General features: G+C 45.1%; 1 protein-coding gene across 14 annotated transcripts in view; it reads right to left on the minus strand.

Moving 5' to 3' along the window:
* Positions 1-7,731: 7,731 nt before the first annotated feature.
* Positions 7,732-18,840, minus strand: part of RASSF2 (Ras association domain family member 2) — a 38,405-nt gene continuing 27,296 nt past the window's right edge. For all 14 annotated transcript variants that reach the window (XM_514496.9, XM_009436757.4, XM_063802995.1 and 11 more), the window contains 6 exons: positions 18,264-18,424; positions 17,408-17,509; positions 16,029-16,080; positions 15,438-15,559; positions 14,037-14,134; positions 7,732-12,049 (listed from right to left, as the gene is read on the minus strand). In XM_514496.9, the coding sequence (XP_514496.2) occupies positions 11,980-12,049; positions 14,037-14,134; positions 15,438-15,559; positions 16,029-16,080; positions 17,408-17,509; positions 18,264-18,424 (605 nt within the window). In that variant the 3' untranslated portion in view covers positions 7,732-11,979. The remainder of the gene's footprint in view (positions 12,050-14,036; positions 14,135-15,437; positions 15,560-16,028; positions 16,081-17,407; positions 17,510-18,263; positions 18,425-18,840) is intronic.

Raw genomic sequence — 18,840 nt, forward strand, 5'->3', positions numbered from 1 at the left:
TAATTTTAGTTGCTCAGGGAGATGGATTTGAGACTGATCTTCCATCTTCTTAGCTGCAGCACCTGATGAAAGCCTTCTTCCTTGGCAAGGCTCATTGTCTCAGTGATTGGTTTTCTGGGAGGCAAGCAGTAGGACATAGACTAAACCCCTGGTTGGTTCAGTAGCAGGTCCAGGTAGGCTAGATAAGGACTTGGGATTTTTTTTAAAAAAAAGGTTTACAGTCATTTAGGTCACTGAATATCATTTGGGTTCTTTGATTTTAAAGTTGGCTCATTCAAGGTTTAGGAACCTCTAGGGATGTTAGGAGCCACCAAAGATCATTTAGAATATTTTTGGCTATTTAGGATCTTTTACTATTATTTATGATTTTTGAAATTCATTTGGGATGATTTAGGGTTTTTGTTGTTAAGGATTTGGTTTTAAAGATTTTAGGTTTACAGTTGGTAGGAATGTGGCTGGTCATGTAGCATTTGCTGTCATTTAGACCTTTTAATTATATCTTGACTTCATTAAGGTTATTTAGGACCTTTTCCAATTATTACAGCATTTAAACTTTTTTCTAGAGTTTATGGTCACTAAAAGTTATTTAGCTTCTTTTAGGGTCCTCTGGGATCATCTAGGGTTGATTAATAGCGTTTAGGAATCTTAGTGTCATTTTATTGTTGTCATTTTAATTGTCTATCACCTTTAAATGTTTTACAGGGGATTGTGTTTCATTGTTAAGGATTGTTTGGATTCATTTAGGATCTTTTAAGGTTGGTAAAGTGGTCCTCAAATTCAGTGCATACAGGAATCGGAGAGGAGGTTTGTGTATTAGTCCATTTTCACGTGGCTGATGAAGACATAACCGAGACTGGACAATTTACAAAAGAAAGAGGTTTAATTGGACTTACAGTTCCATGTGGCTGGGGAAGCCTCACAGTCATGGTGGAAGGCAAGGTGGAGCAAGTCTTACATGGATGGCAGCAGGCAAAGAGAGCTTGTGCAGGGGAGCTCCTCTTTTTAAAACCATCGGATTTCATGAGACATTCAATATCATGAGAACAGCATGGGGAAGACTTGCCCCCATGATTCAATTACCCACCGCTCCACACCAGGTCACTCTCATAACACGTTAGGATTCAAGATGAGATTTGGGTGGGGACACAGCCAAACCATATCAGTTAGTAAGAAAGAGGCAATATTAAAAATTCTGCTGCCAGTGCCACAGCACAGAAGAATTGAACCACAATCTCTTGGTACGGAATATAGACATCAGTGTTCTTAAAAAACTCCCCAGGTGATTGCAGTGTTCCCCTTAGGCTCATTTAGAACAGTTAGTGCACCAGAAACATCAGCATCACCTGAGAACTTTATTAGAGATGCAGATTCTCTGCCCTACTCCATCTGCTGAATCAGGAACTCTGGGGTTGGGGCCCAGCAGTCTGCATTTTCACAGGAACCCTGGGTGATTCTGATGCTTCTTAGAGGTCAACCCCACTAGCATGAAGTTTACAGGGATCTTCAGGATCCTTGAGGTTTTTTTAGGGTGGGGGAATTCTAAGGGCATTTTAAGAACCTTAGAGTCATTTGGGTTATTTTAGGGTTGTTTATTGTCAGCTTAGTGTGTGTATCCTGAGAAGGTACCAGTAGGCACCTGAGTGAACTATTTTTAAATTCAGTTTATTTGATAGTCATCTGAGTCAGCCCAGAAATCATGCTCACTGCCAGTGTCCTGGCCTCTATGGGAACGAAAGGCAGAGCAGCTCCTGAGCTCCTGGCTCAGGCCTCAGGTGCATGGGGTGGGCGGGGTGGGCTGGGGGAGCAGGAGTGTCCCATGTGCCCAGGCGGGACAAGGCACACATTTATCCAGAAGACACCAAGCAAAGGGCTTGGTTTGTGAATCGGGCACTGCATCTGGTACCCAATTCCTAATCAAGAGAACTTCAGAATATAAGAAACTGAAAGTAGAACTGTCTAACAGCACATTCTGGCTAACTTCAGGTTTCCAGGATTTATGGTGTGTATTTTTCTCTCCTTTTGAAAACTTTTGCATGTCCAGTTTCTGAAAGGAGAATTGAGAGTACAGATTGAAAATGTGTTTGGTGTCCAGGGTGACTGACTCTAAACACAGGGAATTTCCCAATTCCTCACATGAGGTCTCTAACCTCAGGCTCCTGCGTACTCGAGATGGCATGGCATGGTGGCTGGTTTCCTCAAAGGCCCTGGAACTATTGACGCCATCCTTCCATTTTGTCTGTGTATTACATATGTGTGTATTTACATTACATATATATATATATATATATATATATGATTTTTGGTATATGGGACTGCATTTCCATTGCATAATGGGCCTCTTATTCTTCTAGGAATTCTGAAGTCTAGTGCTTGGAAAAACTGACCCTACCAGGGACACAAAGGCCTGGCTGGCTTTAATCTTCTGGCCACTGTTTTTTTGTTGTTGTTGTTTTGTTTTGTATGTGTTTATACGTTTTTGGATTCTCAATATTTTTGGAGTTACTAAGCAGGAAATTTTAATTTTAAAGCCAATGTAATAGAAGCAGTAAGAAAATCTAATAGCACCACCCCAACGTAACGTTTTTCATAAGCCTTTACCTGTAGGCCTGCAATCATATTGAACATACTATTTTATTTACTTTACATAACAATATTTTCCATGTTTCTACATAAACTATTATGTAATTTCATTCTGAGTCTCACTCTGTGGCCCAGGCTGGAGTGCAGTGACACAATCTTGGCTCACTGCAGCCTCCACCTCCCAGTTCAAGTGATTCTCCCGCTTCAGCCTCTTGAGTAGCTGGGATTACAGGCACCCACCACCACGCCTGGCTAATTTTTGTATTTTTGGTAGAGACAGGGTTTCGCCAAGTCAGCCAGGCTGGTCTCAAACTCCTGACCTCAGGTGATCTGCCCGACTTGGCCTCCCAAAGTGCTAGGATTACAGGTGTGAGCCACCACGCCCAGCCTTCTACATAAACTTGATAATTACACTTCCAGTAGCAGAATAATATTCATGCTTATGGTTTTTATTTTACCTATACCATTATCACAAAGAAGGAGGAAAGCAAGGAAAAAAATGTACTTGGCTTTTTATTGGGATTACTTGAATGTATAGATAATTTGGGGGCAGATCTGCTAAATTTTCAATCCATAAATGAGGTATATCTTCCCATTTTTTAATTTTATTTTTTAATCTTTTATTAGATTATACACCTAGAAATACATAGAAATACATTTTTATATATTTTCCTTGTTTGAGCAACCTTGCAAAATTCATTTTATATTTCTAATAATTTATCTCTAGATTATTATGACCAACTTGAATTCAACTTTTATTTGTTGGTTTCTTTTAATGGGTCATAGATGTTATAGTTCGCTTTTTTGCTTAGTGATTTTTGTGACAACTTGTGTTATAGTTAATATTTGGCTAAAGAACTTTAACGATTGAAGTTGAACACTACATTATGAAACGGGAACGGTTCCCTTTTCCCCCCTCGCAGGGCGTGAGGTAGGGACTGTGGCTCGCACCTTCAGTGCCCTGCGGCTCAAACCTCTGAGGGAGCACACAGACGGGCAGGCTGTGGGGCTCCGACCCCACGCCAGTGTCCAGGGGGTGAATGTTTGCAGCTCCTGAGGCCCCAGCGGGCATGTGTCACAGGGTGCTCTTTCAGTTTAGCCGTCCATAAGCCGCTTGTGTTAAGCAGCTCAATTAGACCCTCTACCTTGTCGCAAGGACAGAGGGCTTTCTGTATCCCGGTGTTCTTGCCTTGTGTACCGGAAAAATCGCATCACGCGTGAGCTTGGAGAATGAGTGCAAGGCTTTATTGAGTGGAAGTAGCTTTCAGCAGATGGGAGGGGCGGTGCCAGAAAGGAGATGATTTTCACCTGGAGTCAGGCCACTCGACCCCACGGGCTCTCCTCCAACTGCCCCAGCCAAACTCCATGCCCTTCTGCCAGTTCATGGCCTGCCAGCGTGCCAGTGCCTGCCGATGTGCTCCTCCCCATGTCCAGCCCCCCAAGTGTTCCTCCGCTGATGTGCTCCTCTCCACTTTCAGCCGCTCCTGTCCCTGCCTTGCTAGGGTCTCGCGTTTTTATAGGCATAGGATGGGAGCATGAGAGGCCAGGGTTGTCTTGGGAAATGCAACATTTGGACAGCAAAGCAAAAATGCCTGTCCTCACCAAGGTCCGTGGGGGTAGAGCCCTAGCTAGGGACCACGCCCTCCTCTACCCAGCACTTCACTTCCCCGCTTCTGTATCATTTAAAGGGACCATGCTCTTCCCTTCCCAGCACGTCTGTATCAATTAAGATCTCTCCTTGGGATCATTTTGGAATCAAGGCTCTTTGTAGTCCCGGACATTCAATATCCACAATGTGTGGGAGTTCTAAGTAGTTTGTTCCCAAAATTATACTCTAGACATCTCTGAGACATAATTACTTTCCATCAGCAAGACATACCCATGCTGTCATGTTCCATCTGTCCCAGTGTTTGGCACCAACTACCTTCTCAGAACCCCTGGGTTGTCCCAGGGAAGGATGTTGTAAGATACCTGACTCTCGGTGCTGTTGACCCCATAGATGGCTCTGCAGGTGAGGGTAGGTGGCATCAAGGGCAGCTTAGAGGGGCTTAGTGACTAGCAGGGGACATTCAAAGTCATGAATTATTGAGTTGTGGAAATTCCTTATGTATTTTGAACGTTAACCCCTTATCAGATACATGGTTTGCAAGTATTTTCTTCCATTCTATAGGTTGTCTTTTCATTTCATTGTTTCCTTTGCTGTGCAGAAGGTTTTTAGTTTGATGTAGTCCCACTTGTTTATTTTTGCCTTTTTTTTTTCTTTGAGATAGTGTATCTCTCTGTCACCCAGACTGGAGTGCATGTGATTTCGGCTCACTGCAACCGCAGCCTTCTGGGCTCAAGCGATCCTCCTACCTCAGCCTCCCGAGTAACTGGGACTACAGGTGCATGCCACCATGCCCAGCTAATTTTGGGGGGTATATTTTGTAGAGATGGGGTTTTGCCGTGTTGCCCAGGATGGTCTCAAACTCCTGTGCTCAAGCAATCCACCCACCTTACCCTTTCAAAATGCTAGGACTACAGGCATGAGCCATCACACCTGGCCTGTTTTTGCTTTTGTTGCCTGTGCTTTTTGTGTCATATCCTAAAAATCAGAGAACAAATGTTCAGTTACAAGGTAAGTTCTAGGGATCTAATATACAGTGCTGTGACTATAGTTAATAGTACTGTATTGTTTACTTGTAATTCACTAAGAAAGTAGATCTTTGACATTTTGGGCTGGATGAAGAAAAAAACAGTAGATCTGAAGTGTCCTGACATCACACACACACACACACACAATGGCAACTGTGTGATGATGGACGTGTAAATGTGATGTGGTAATCGTTTCACAATGTATATGTGAAATGTGTATGTACAACAATCATCAGGTTGTACACCTTGAATATATGTCATTTTTATTTGTCAGTTATGCCACTATAAAACTGAAAAATAAATACTTTTTAAATTAAAAAATAATAATATTCATGTTTATGGCTTATGAATTAGTAAGTCCAAGCTTAAAACTCCAATAAGAAAAATGTATCTTGCTCTAATGCAAGAACAATTAAATCAGGGTTAATAAAACACTGATACATAAAAATCCATATTAGATTCTGCATTATGTCAAAACACGTTTAGATTTCAGTTTTTCCTAAAGTTTAAACTTAACACTTAAATTCCAACTTATGGCTGCTGCTTAAAAACTTCTCATCAAAATTATGATAAGCTGCTCTTTGGCCAACTTATAGGGTGATCATATTTATCATCCATACTGGATCATTTTGAGAGTAAAAGGGGATGCTGTTAATAATTACATATAACCACAGAATAAAGTGGAAGTGTCCCAAGCAAACCAGGACTTACCGTCTCTGCCAGTGGGCCTACCTACCATTTTAAAACTTCTAAAGTTAACTTATACACTTATAAAGCACATACTTATAATTTATCACTTATATAAAGTTAACTTACTTATATGACATATACTTAAACTGTAAGTCACAATTTCTTTTTTGCATTATTTCTTCTTTTCTTCTTTCCGCCCCCATATGATCCGCAGAAAATTTTGCATGGTTTTAAACTAAAAATAGCAATGTTAATTTTACTCAAGTTCAGTTTTCAGCAGTGTTTTCTTGCATTTAAACATTTCAGCAACCTATTCAAATGTCTTCAAAACTTGACAGTGAAGTCTTGTACTCACAGCAAACTCCATTCAGTCATAACTTCATTACCTAAAATAGATAATACCAAATTACTTCATAAAATCTGTTTCTATAAAACAAGCCAAGAACTGCCAGCACCTTTGGCAGAAGGCTATTCGAATTTTTTGGTTATTTTAGGCACTGTAACTCCTACAAGGCTTACTGCATTTTGGGGGGTCGTGGTTGGACTCCAGATGAACCATTTATCTTCAGTGTATATCACCTACATCTACACGATGCACTGTACAAAAGTCTCACTACCTTGGAAGGGTTAACTGCTCATCTGTTTCACCCAACTTAAAAGCAGCAACTGAAAGCTCTCTTTAAATTGAAAACTCTAAATATGGGAAATCGAAACAACACTCCAAGGGAACTGTGATTTATCCACACTTTCTTTCTGTCTCTCCCTCCTTCCCCATCTCTCTCTCTTTCATACTTATATATGCATTGTTTACAGAAGCATCATTAAAAATCTGGTCTTGTTACCTTCTTCTAGAGGCCAAATTATAATGGTCACTATTTATGCTCCATGGCCAGGTTTCTTAGGAAGACAACCGTCAAATCTCATATTAAACTTCATGAACAAATGAAATTATTTCTGTGTATTAGGGTTCTCCAAAGATTGTGTGTGTGTGTGTGTGTGTGTGTGTGTGTGTGTGTGTAGAGAGAGAGAGAGGTGTAGGTGTGGGGAGACAGAGCTTAAGGAATTGGTTCACATAATTGATCCTGTAGTTCAAGTCCAAAGGCAGTCTTGAGGCAGAATTCCTTCTTCTCTGGGATCTCAGTCTTCGTTCTTAAGGCCTTGAACTGATTGGGTGAGGCCCACCCACATTATGGAGGGCAGACTGCTCAAAGTCCACTGATTTAAATGTTAATCTCAACTTTAAAAAAAAAAACAAATTCATAGTAACATCTAGTGTTTGACCAAATATCTGGGCTGCATGGCCTAGCCAAGTTGACATATAAAATTAAATATCATACCTTCCCCATACCATAGGGTGGAACTTGGGCCCTAGTCTGAAAATCTCACACTTGGGGAGCCATGGGGGGATGCTTCCAACAGAAGCAAGCCCAGGTGCCCAACCCCTGCAGGGGGGCTTAGCCATTTTACAGGTGAGAAAACCAAGTCCTAGAGAAAGGATCGTTGAGTTGGTCCCAGGGTCCAAGAGGAAGGGGTGGAGTGAGAGTGGAAATCCAGCCTCACCGAGTAGAAGTTCCAAGCTCTTTCCTCCACAACTCCTGGCTCTCCAGAGCCCTCAACTGGCAGCTCCTAAGACAACCTTCTCATTTTACTTCCTATTTGGGACATAAGAGCCAGGCCCAAACATGTTCAAACCATAAACTCGGGGAAGAAAATTAACTTATCTGGTGGGTGCTCCTTCCTGTTCCTGTCACCCACGTTACAACCACCCTCTCACAACACAGAGCTCCCGCACCCAGCAGTCACACACAGACCCATCCACGGGGCGCATCTCTTTGAAAAGTGCTTTATTTCAGTAAGACCTAAGTCAGATGCATTAAAACATATCAAAATGCTACAAAAATGTATGGCTCCCTTACTGAGGCCTTGTCAGATTATGTTAGATAAGTAAACGCATCAGAGTGTAAGTTCAGAACCAAACGTCGAATCAAGTCATGTACCATCGCTGAAAGGCAAGTTATAATTAAGAATACTTCACAAGGCTAAAACAATTGGGAAAACCCTTCAGAAACACTAGCAATTACACACCAGAAACATCAGCCTGGAAACAGGTCTGCAATCTGCAGGGAAGACTCCAAAGGTAAACTGAGGGTTTCCCACCATAGCTTGTGCATCTTGTGCTCAGTTAAATACAGTTAAAACACAAGGGGCGCTTCAACACCCCCCTTGTGATAGGGCAGAGCTTTCTATTACATCTGGAAGAAGGGGGCGCCACATGCATTCTTATTTTTACATCTCTAGGAAATCATATCTCATCTCATCTGAGTGAAGCAAGACTTTGTGCAAAACGATTTAAGTGGAAACGTGAAAATGTGTGCTGCTATATCAGGGACGCTTATGGTGATCTCCTGTCTCCTATCTCATTCTTCACGTCATGGTTTGGCCGCTGTAAGACACTGAAATTGTCTTGTTCATGTAGAAATTTCTCTCTTGGCTGGGCACAGTGGCTCACGCCTGTAATCCCAACACTTTGGGAGGCCTAGGCGGGTGGATCACGAGGTCAGGAGTTCAAGCCCAGCCTGGCCAAGATGGTGAAACCCCACCTCTACTAAAACCACACAAAAAAATTAGCCGGGCATGGTGGCGGGTCCCTGTAATTCCAGCTACTTGGGAGGCTGAGACAGGAGAATCACTTGAACCCTGGAGGCGGATGTTGCAGTGAGCTGAGATCGCACCACTGCACTCCAGCCTGGGAAACAGAACCAGACTCTGTCTCAAAAAAAAAAAAAGAAAGAAAGAAATCTCTCTCGGCAATGTATCTATGACACCACATTCTCTGTGCTACAGAGCTTTGACATAAAACATGGTTTTTGGTTGTTTTGTTGTTGGTGGTGGTTTCTTTAAAGAGAATTCCCGTTTCTTAAGAGAGCTTCTTGCTCTTCTGTGGCCAATTTCTTCACTCTCCTGACACTTTGAAGTAACCACTCACCTCCACAGACTTCTTTTTGAGATTTTTTGCATGAAAAACAGATATTTTGGGGGGGCATTATATGCTACCGATATTAGGATAAAATGTGTTTACCTAGAGGTTTCTAGGAGAGAGTACTGTTTTCTTTTGGTGAGGGAAGAGAGGATTGTGAAAATATTTCTCCTTGAAGCATCAGCACGTCTCAGATCAAAATCTTGACCCAAGGCCTCAGCATTTTTCCTGCAGATGGGTGACTAATATCCAGAAATCCTCTTGCCTCAACTCAACTCCAAGTTGAAGTCCATCCAGCCTTGTGCACGTTCTTCACCAATACGTACAGGCAAGACTATCTTTTGTGCTTTTCAGCCTCTGCCCAAGATAATCCCCACCCCCTGCCATTTAAGTCATCACCTTCCCTCTCATGTGATCACAGAGAATGTGACCTTGTGCTTAATTCCACCATCGCAGCCAGACAGGCTCAGGTTTTTCCTTCACTTGATCACCTTGTAACATAAGCCCCTCCCGGGGTGGGGGTGGTGGGGAGACAGATGCAGCTAAATGCTTTTCACAAGTTGGAAAAAAAACCCAACCCTATAAACTGGTCTTTTGTTCTTTACACAATTTCAGGTTCATTGCACGCAATTACATAAACTCCCACAAATCAGTCGAAGAGTTCAAAACTGCAAGACCATGTGATACCAGTGAGAAAATCTGCTCCACACTGTGGCAAAGTGTCTCTGTTTCAACTGCTGCTATTTCAAAGAACCCTTCCAAAATTTCTGATCAGGTTCTTAGGACGTGAGAAATGACCTCTCAAGAGGGCAGGACAAAATGGAAAAGTGTGGTCTGCATTACGTGGAAGTGTGTTGTGTGAGATGGGATCTCCTCTCACTTCCACCTCCTGACCTCCCATCTTTAAAAAGCTGAGTCTGCCTTAGTATTGCTCCCTTGGAAAGTGATCTGGCCAACTGGACATGTTGCAGTATTTCCCCATTTAACACTATCGTAGTGCTAGTGCAAATCAAAGAGAACTCTTATAAGCCAGAAATCGCTGTCCAATAAGAGCTAGTGGTTAGTAGTTTGCTTTGTGGAAATTCTTCTCCCAAGTCCTCCAAGGAGAATTTCTGGGGCCAACTAAGGCCTTGAACATTCAAAATAAAAATTACCAGAAGAGAAGTTCTCCAAATCATTTTCTCAATTGCAAAACTCAGGAGGTGTTTGCATTCACAGAACTGTTCTTTCCCAGCTGTAACAAAGGAAGCCTCTCCCGGTGCCCACTCTTTGTCTTCTTACCCCAATTCTGTGCAGCTTGCAGAAGCCCTTCTGGGTTTCCACTCCATGCCCCACAGGGCTGGTGCTGCTGTCCCTATGGAAGAAGGAGACTTGGTATAAAACCCCTGGCGAAATGCCAGGGGCCGCATGCCATCTTTTTGCAGTCTACATTAAGACCACAGCTGTGAGCCTTCTAAAGAAGCCATAGGTATGAATGGGGGGCAGGAGGGTGCCCAGGGCAGAAACGTCTCCACCAAAAAGGTCCACCTTCCTTTGGAGGCACCAACCAGGGGCTGTCCCTTCCTCAACTGCCCAGCTCTGCAAACATTCTGTGGAGAGAAGGTGGAGAAGAGATGGGCAGTGCCTCTACCCCAGCTAGGCTCAAAGACGCCTGCTATCAGGAGCTCCTGATCTTGCTTGGTCAATCTCCATAGCCAGGCACCCAGGGCCAAGCATCTGTCTCCCTCCTCAAACGATATCAGCTGCACTGATGCCCAGCTGCCTGTCAAGCTTCCTGATGGGAGTCCCAGGGCACAGACTGTTCTTGCCCTTTTCTCCCATTGGGGTTGGATTTAAAGATCACATAGGTGGCTGCTCAGAGGAGCTGAGGAGAAGCTCCATCCTCCCCGTGCACCTTCACCAGGTGGCCTAAAGAGCTTCCCTGAACCCCACACTCACTAGCAAGATGAGGCTTCATTCTTGGAATGCATCTCCACACACAAGGTGAGGGCAACTTGCAAGAACCCAGAGGTTGGAAAGAATGGTCTTGACTGCAAACATCGCCCCAGCTTCAAGTGCAGGAAGACCTTTGATGACATGAAGATGGGCTGCGTTCAAGGCACCTGTCATTTCCACAGGTAGCCTCGACATTTCCCTTCAACCTGAAACTTCCTGGTCACCAGGCCACCAGGCCCTGGCCACACTAGCTGGTCAGCACTGTGTACGCACCAGCGAGATCTTTGTTTCTTGAGACATTTCCTTCCACTCAAGGAAGCGCCAGAGAGATAGGCTGTCAGCTGGGTACAGAGAAACACACAGGATCTTCTCTGTCTCCTAAAGGTAGCCATGGAGGCAGAGATGGAGGCAGAATCCACTCTTCACAGGTTTCCACATAGAACATCACATATGTCTTTGTCATTTAAAACAATCAGCGTTTCCAGTGTAAAAATACGTGGGCTTATTGCATCTACCCCACGGATGGTTTATCTTTTTCTTTCCATCAGACTTGCCGCAAGGTTATGTGGCTGTTATTTTGCTAATTTCCAAGGCTCTTACATTCACTGATCCTTCTAGGCGTACAGGGAGAATTTCTACCAACATATAAACAACCCAAATGGTGAACCTGGAGAACCCTCTTCCCTCTCTAAACACAGACAGACATGTGGCTGCTCCCTGGCACTTGAGAGGAGAAATCTTTCCTTCAACCTAAATACCACTCAGATCAGTGGCTCCTCTGATTTTCCTGCTCACGAGCAGCACACGTGCCAAGCTCACGGCTCTTGTGCTGGTTGCCTGGAATTTAATTACATGTGAAAGTATCAGGTAGGCACATGGACACGTACCATGCGTGCACACACATGTACACACACACACATTTTGGGTCCTCCTTGTAACTAAAATCAAAAGTCCTTGTGAGCAGAAAAAAGGAGGGCAGGGGTCCAGGGATAGGGAGCTGTCTGCTGACTTCTACATCCAGCTCCAGGTAGCAAATGATGGCTTGGCCGGAGCTGGGGAGGTTTGTGTCTAAATGTTTCCATGGAAAGAAAGTGCCTAGCTTCCTGGGGGTCTTATGGGCAATGGCGGTTCCTGGGGTGCCCAGATCCCCTCGTTCTCATGGCTCAGATCGTTGCTGGGGTCTCGGCTATCTCCTCCAGCCTCTGTCGAATCATTAGCCGGAGCACGGTGTACCTGGAGACAAGAAACAGGCTCAGGTGGAGAGCAGCCAGCAACACACCCCTGCCCAGGACCTTCCCGGCCACCTGGGTAACACCAAGGTCACACCAGGTAACAGTGCAGTCAAGTGCCCTGCTCCTTTGCTTCCATTACTGACCCCTCTTTAGCTACTTTGTTGCTTATGTTCATTCCTACAACACGATGAGAGGAAATAAAGAGGCCAAATCCAAATTAGATTATTTTACTATGGGTAGAACATCTAGCCAAAAAAAAAAAAAAAAAAAAGGTAAAAAAAAAAACAGCAATAATAAGCATTCTACAAATTCAGTGCGTTTGCTTACTATGTCCAAGACACTATGCATAGTACTTCATATGCACAGCAGCTCATGAACCCTCACCTAGGCTAGATGATATAAAATTGCTAACAGTTGACCCTCTTGGGGATCCTACAAAAATGGCAACTTCGTATGGTTCAACCTTATAACAGAGCCTGCATTCTGCAGAAGAGGCCATAGCAGCTACTAGGCATGGAGGTCTGTGGCTTGGGGGCAGTTCTGTTTTCCCACGACTTCCCTGAGCTGTGGCACTGCAGCTACAGGAGTGGGCACTGTTGTGCAGGGATCAATGGACATATTCCTTATGTTCAGGGATTTGTGCTGCACAGAAAAAGCTATTTTTAAAGTTTAGGACATAGTTGGCTGGGCATGGTGGCTCATGCCTGCAATCCCAGCACTCTGAGAGGCCGAGGAGGGTGGATCACTTGAGGTCAGGAGTTCAAGACCAGCCTGGCCAACATGGCAAAACCCCGTCTCTACTAAAAATACAAAAAAAAAAAAAAAAAAAAATAGCTAGATATGGTGGCGCATGCCTGTAATCCCAGCTACTGGGGAGGCTGAGACGGGAGAATCACTTGAGTCTGGGAGGTAGAAGTTGCAGTGAGCCGAGCTCGCATCACTGCACTCCAGCCTGAGCAACAGAGCAAGACTCTGTGTCAAAACAAAACAAAACAAAACAACAACAACAAAAACTTTAGGACATAGTAAGTGTTCCGTGTGTTATCAGACTAGTTATGATCATCGATACAGCAAATCCAGCAGCGGCTTTATTCTCCAGTGGCAAAAATGAATCATTTATTCCACCATATCTATGAAAGGCAGTCTCTTCTATGACTAAACATAGCAAAGAAATCACAAAATCCTTCCCAGAAAGCAGCTTTATTTTTCAATCCAAATGCAATTTCCAGAAGATAAATGTTACAAAGGGAGGAAGGGGGAGAAGAAAGGATTTTGGAGGCCAGTAGCTCAGGCTACATCCACGGCTAAGACAGCCTTCCTGAAATCCCTGGAACCTCCGGGTCTTGGTTAGCACTCCTTGCCTTCACCCCTTCAGGCAAGGGGTGGTAACACTAGCCCCAGGGACTGCACTATCCCTTGAGGTTACCCCAGACTCTGCCCAAGTCTTTGTAAATAGTCCCTTCTTCAAACACCCGTCAAAGACCCTCATCGGAGTGAGCATCTGTCTCCTGCTGGGAGCCTGATCGTATACTTAAGAAACCAGCGTGCAGTCACCTTCCCTATTTCTGCATCTAGACCCCAAAGAAATTTTAAACCAACGCCTTATTTTCAGAGTCTTTCCATAAGAGGGAGGACAAGAGACACTTTGATGTCCCACATCAAAACGAGAAGCTGACACAAGAAGTAGATGAACACACTTAACTGTCACGTCCTCACTTGAAATCCAGGTTTGTCCATGGGCAGCCCTCCAAAGAAAGCCGAGACCCAGGCGCACGCAGCAGCTCAGCACAGGCCCCGCGAGGACCCGGCAGAGGCCCCTCTGTTGAGGCCCCAGGAGAAGTGCGCCCGGTGCCCCAGAGGCCACACTTACTTGCGCATCAGCTTAGGCCCCAGGAGAAGTGCGCCCAGTGCCCCAGAGGCCACACTTACTTGCGCATCAGCTTAGGCCCCAGGAGAAGTGCGCCCAGTGCCCCAGAGGCCACACTTACTTGCGCATCAGCTTCTTTACTTCCCGATCTTCTTCCTCTTGGAGCTTCTGAATGAAGCTTTTAAGTACCGGCATCTCGAACTTTATATACTGGGCCACCTAGAGAGAAAGAAGCAAGTCTGGGTGAATGCCCTTCCCAGCATTATTCCAATTCCTTTCAGGGTTGTCCTTATACAAGGCACAAAGCCTTGGGAAGTCTATTTTTTTCAGAAAACCAGGATTTCCTTAAAGGCAGGAGCCAAGCCTCATTCCTCACCAGGGTGGGAAGGAGTCTGCGATGATCGCTTCGCTTACGTGACACCATCTCATAACTTCTCATTTTTCATGTCATGCATTCAATTCATGATGAGGTGACGCCAAACACAGAAAAGTACTTTCTTTTGACACAGTGATGCAGAGAAAGAACTGAACCCATTATGTTTAATAAACCCCTTTGTTCTCCCCTAAGAGAATGGAAGGAATCAGGGTTCCAAATGACGATTTGGGTCTCAAGGCTCAAACAAGCATCCAAATATGAACTCGCTTTGGAGAGGCTGTGGGTGGCTCTGGGGTGAGTTAAAGTTTAAAAACGGCGCCAGGCATCGTGGTTCACGCCTGTAATCCCAGCACTTTGGGAGGCTGAGGCGGGCGGATCACTGGAGGTCAAGAGTTCAAGACCAGCTGGCCAACATGGTGAAACCCCGTCTCTACTAAAAATACAAAAATTAGCCAGGCATGGTGGTGCACACCTGTGGTCCCAGCTACTCAGGAGTCTGAGGCAGGAAAATAGCTTGAACCAGGGAGGTGCCACTGCACTCCAGCCTGGGCAACAGAGCGAGACTCCATCCCAAAAAAAAAAAAAAGTTAAAAAATGGCTTCCCTTTCCCCACAAGAATCCCCACCCTGCTCTATCAACTCTTCTCCCTGGGATAAGTATATTTCTCTACCCTATTAATGCCGAGCTTGTCCATGTGACTGGCTTTGGCCAGTGGAATGTGTGTGGACATGACACACCAAATCTGAGTGGAGGCTTCAAATATGCTTACATGATTTGGCCTGGTTTCTCATGCTCCGCCATCTGCCATGAGGAGCACACCCATGTGCAGTAACTACTGCCCCAAAAGCCTGGGCCTCTGGGTGAGTCACACAGTGCAGACTTGAACTCAACCCATACTTACAGTAGAGCCATTGCTACTAGACCATAGAATCATGGGCAAAAAAGTAAATGTTTGCTGTTGTCAGCTACTATGATTTGGAGATGTTTGTTACTCTGCAAAAGCTGGCTTCAAGAGAACCTGGTGCTGAAGAAGTAAAAGGGGGCATGGTCATTGGTCAAAAAAGTCATTCTATACCCCAGTTACAGGTGATCCAACCAAATCCCCACCCTCCTGAGGACAGATCACCTGACCCAAAGGGAACTCACGTCATAGGTGACTTCCTCCACCTGATCCTTCTCCATTAGGAACACTTTGGAGACCTGCTCACATGGGCCCTGGAGGATTCGGGCAATCAGCGGGTAATCGGTGGCCTTCAGCTTCTGTTTCTCTGCAACCACACACAACCAGGAGCAGCCCTGAGAGGCCTTTCTCACATTAAGTAGTGGTTAATGCAGGGGTCCAAATGGACTAGGCACCTTAGGAGATGCTGCCATATACGTCAGGAGACTGATTTATAAATGAACTATTCCATAGGTGTTGTGAAAAGCAACTTCCTCCCACTCCCCACCCCTCAACAATACCACCATGCCTCAAACTCCTTGGAGGAATTGGGTTTATCTGTCTCTTAAGAAAATCTAGTTCCTCTTTTAATAGGCAGTTAGGTTTAGAATTTGTTTACTGGCCATATAAGGCAATCCCTAGTAGACTCATACAGCAAGCCCATCAGCCTTGAAGGCAAACAACATTTGGAAGTTTCCAAAACTCAAACAACAAGCAAAGGAGGCAGAGGTATTTTTTTAACTTGCTATTTTGAGTTAATTAGAAGTTTTAAAGTACACTGTGGTCTTCAGACTTACCACCACTCGTATGGACCACGTACAAGGCAAACTCCTCTGCTGAATTCTCAATCTGAAGCAGGAGCAAAAGATTCTTGTTGAAAGTTTCTATTTAAACATCCCAACTTCGAGGCTTTTCCTCTTCTTTAGCAATGCAAAGCTAAGTCAATTTTAGGCTGTTTTGAGGGGAGAGCTATTTATCTACAACTCTCAGAAGTGATGAGAAGATTGAGAAGGCAGATGACTTTATCAATAATACAGTCATGCACTTAAGCACGAGGATGCATTCTGAGAAATGTGTCACTAGGCAATTTCATTGTTGTGCAAACATCACAGAGTGTACTTACAGAAACTTGGGTGGCATAGCCTACTTCACACCTAGGCCATATGGTACATAGCCTATTGCTCCTAGTGTACAAACCTGTACAGCATGTTACTGTACTCAATGCTGTAAGCACTTGTAACACAATGGTAAGCATTTGTGTATCTAAACATATCTAAACACAGAAAAGGTACCATAAAAAATGGATTATAATCTTATGGGACCACTGTCATATATGTGGTGCGTCATTGACCAAATTGGTCATTCGGTAGCACATAACTAGGATAGATAACAGCTATCATCTATTGCAATGTGCCAGGCATAGTTCTACAAATGTTAAAGGCTTCAACCCATCTAATGCTCACGACGATACCATAGTGAAGTCCCATTATCCTCATTTTATGATGACGAAGCAGAGGCAGGGGCAGGTTAAGTAACCTGCCCAATTCATCCAACTAGCAGGTGCTCAGTGGAGATTTGAACCCAGAGCCTGTGTTCTTAGGTTGTTAGGCTACACTGGCTTCCATTAAAAATAAGAACACCTGGTCTCCAAAAGATCTCTGGTCTCCAAGAGATTGTGGAAAACACAGAGCAACAGAACTTTAAAAGCACTCCTGCACTATAATTTGCACGTCTATTTAAGTATCATATTTCAAAGTAGGTTTCCCAACTGTGTCCCAGAAGTCAATCTTCGCACTGAGCCCAAAACCAGTCAGCAGGCCCCAGGGTCCTTCTAAAGTAGCCCATAAAGGATTTGAGGGCTGGTGTTTCTCAAACTTCGGTAGGCATCCAAATCCCCTACAGGCTTGTTAGACGGCGTCCCTGGCCTACCCCTCACAATTTCTGATTTAGTGGGTCTGGGGTGGGGCCTGAGAATCTAAATTTCTAACAAGCACCCAGGTGATGCTGATGCTGATTCTGTGGACTTTGTCCTGGATCGTGAAGATCTAAAGAACTGAAGCCCTCTGCTCAGCATCCTACAAAACACACAATTTCCATAGCTCCTCGCACAACCACTCTAGGGGTCCCAAGGCACAGCTGTGACCCCATCTGTGGCCAGTCAGCAAAGGGAACTTGCCTTAAATTTGTTGAGCAGCAGCTTCAGGACCTGTGGGGTGGTCATGGTGCTGTTGATGCGGACGTTGGTGACAGAGCCATAGGCTGGTGTGAACACGGATGTCTGTCAATAGAAGGGCCCAGCTTAGGGTGGGAGTGGGAACAAGGACCCAGTGCTAAAATCCAGGTGCGGTACAGGGCACAGTGACAACGATACTCAAAACGTACTCCCTGGGAGCCCCCGGCAGACTGGCAAGCAGCAGGCTTTGTAGACAAAGCAACCCTCGGGGTTTGCATAATTCAGTTCATGCTCCACACTCAAAAAGACCCTTCCTCTGGGACTTCAGCACAAGGCTGTCTCTGGCCACTCTCCCACCAGGTATTGCCTCCGGGGGTAGGATTTGAACAAAGCAGGAGGAAAGGAGGGATCAGCAAGCTGGGGTGGGGTGGGTGGTGCACTGACACCCCAGGTCTGAGACCTGCAGCTCTGCTTCAGCTCCGGGAAAAGCCAGACCATACACCAGCTGGGGGCACAGTGTGCGGGAAGAGGGTAACACGTGGATTTTCTTGGGAGAGACTGATGAGCTGCGTTTATGGGGTCTTCAAGGCTACAGCAGGGACTGCTTTGTACAGCCCCACTGAATTCACCCATCACCTTAAGGGGAACCCACAGGGGGACTTTGAGGCTTCTGACCTGGGGTCCCTCAGCCCTCAGGAAGCCAGCAGGGCTTGCAGCCCACCCACAACCCAAAGACTAAACAGCAGCAAACACTTGGCTTCCCAGGCATCCACACCACCCACCATATAGCTGTAGCCCTGAGGTGGCATCTACCCACGAAGAGGTCTTTCCCCCTCCCCTGTCCCCCTGTCCACCTTACCTTATGGTTGTAGAAATGGCCGTTGATGGAGAAGCGGTGGCGTCTGATTCGCCGCTGGTCACTAGGCGTCCTCACATTGCCACGGCGACGCACCCCAACATCACTGCGTGTGCGCATCAGCTGTGGGGTGTCCTCCTGCAGGGGCTTCAGGCCCCTGGAGTCTGAGAGAGGAGAGGGAAATGAACTCTGTCTGTCTGGACCTGGGACATGGCACATGGTCCCCAATTTGTGGCCAGCGCTACAGCACCCACTGTCTCCAAAAATATATATTTTATACAAATAATATTTTCTGCTGGGGGAAAAACATAATGCAGAATTTACAGAGAAGCTATACAAGGAAAAGTTCAGAGAACAGACTTCAGAGCCGGACTCCCTGGGTTCAAATCCCTGCTCCACGATTGCCGTATATCACTAACCTCTCTGTGCCTCGGTGCTTTTATATATAAAATAGGGATAATAATAACACCCACCTCAGAGGGTTGCTGAGGGTTTAAATGAGTTAGTATACATAAAGCACTTAGAATAGTGCCTGGCACAGGATAAGCATGATATAAGAGCTAACAAGATACCACAAACG

Source organism: Pan troglodytes, chromosome 21 (genome assembly GCF_028858775.2).
Source record: "Pan troglodytes isolate AG18354 chromosome 21, NHGRI_mPanTro3-v2.0_pri, whole genome shotgun sequence".
In the NCBI taxonomy this organism is placed as follows: domain Eukaryota; kingdom Metazoa; phylum Chordata; class Mammalia; order Primates; family Hominidae; genus Pan; species Pan troglodytes.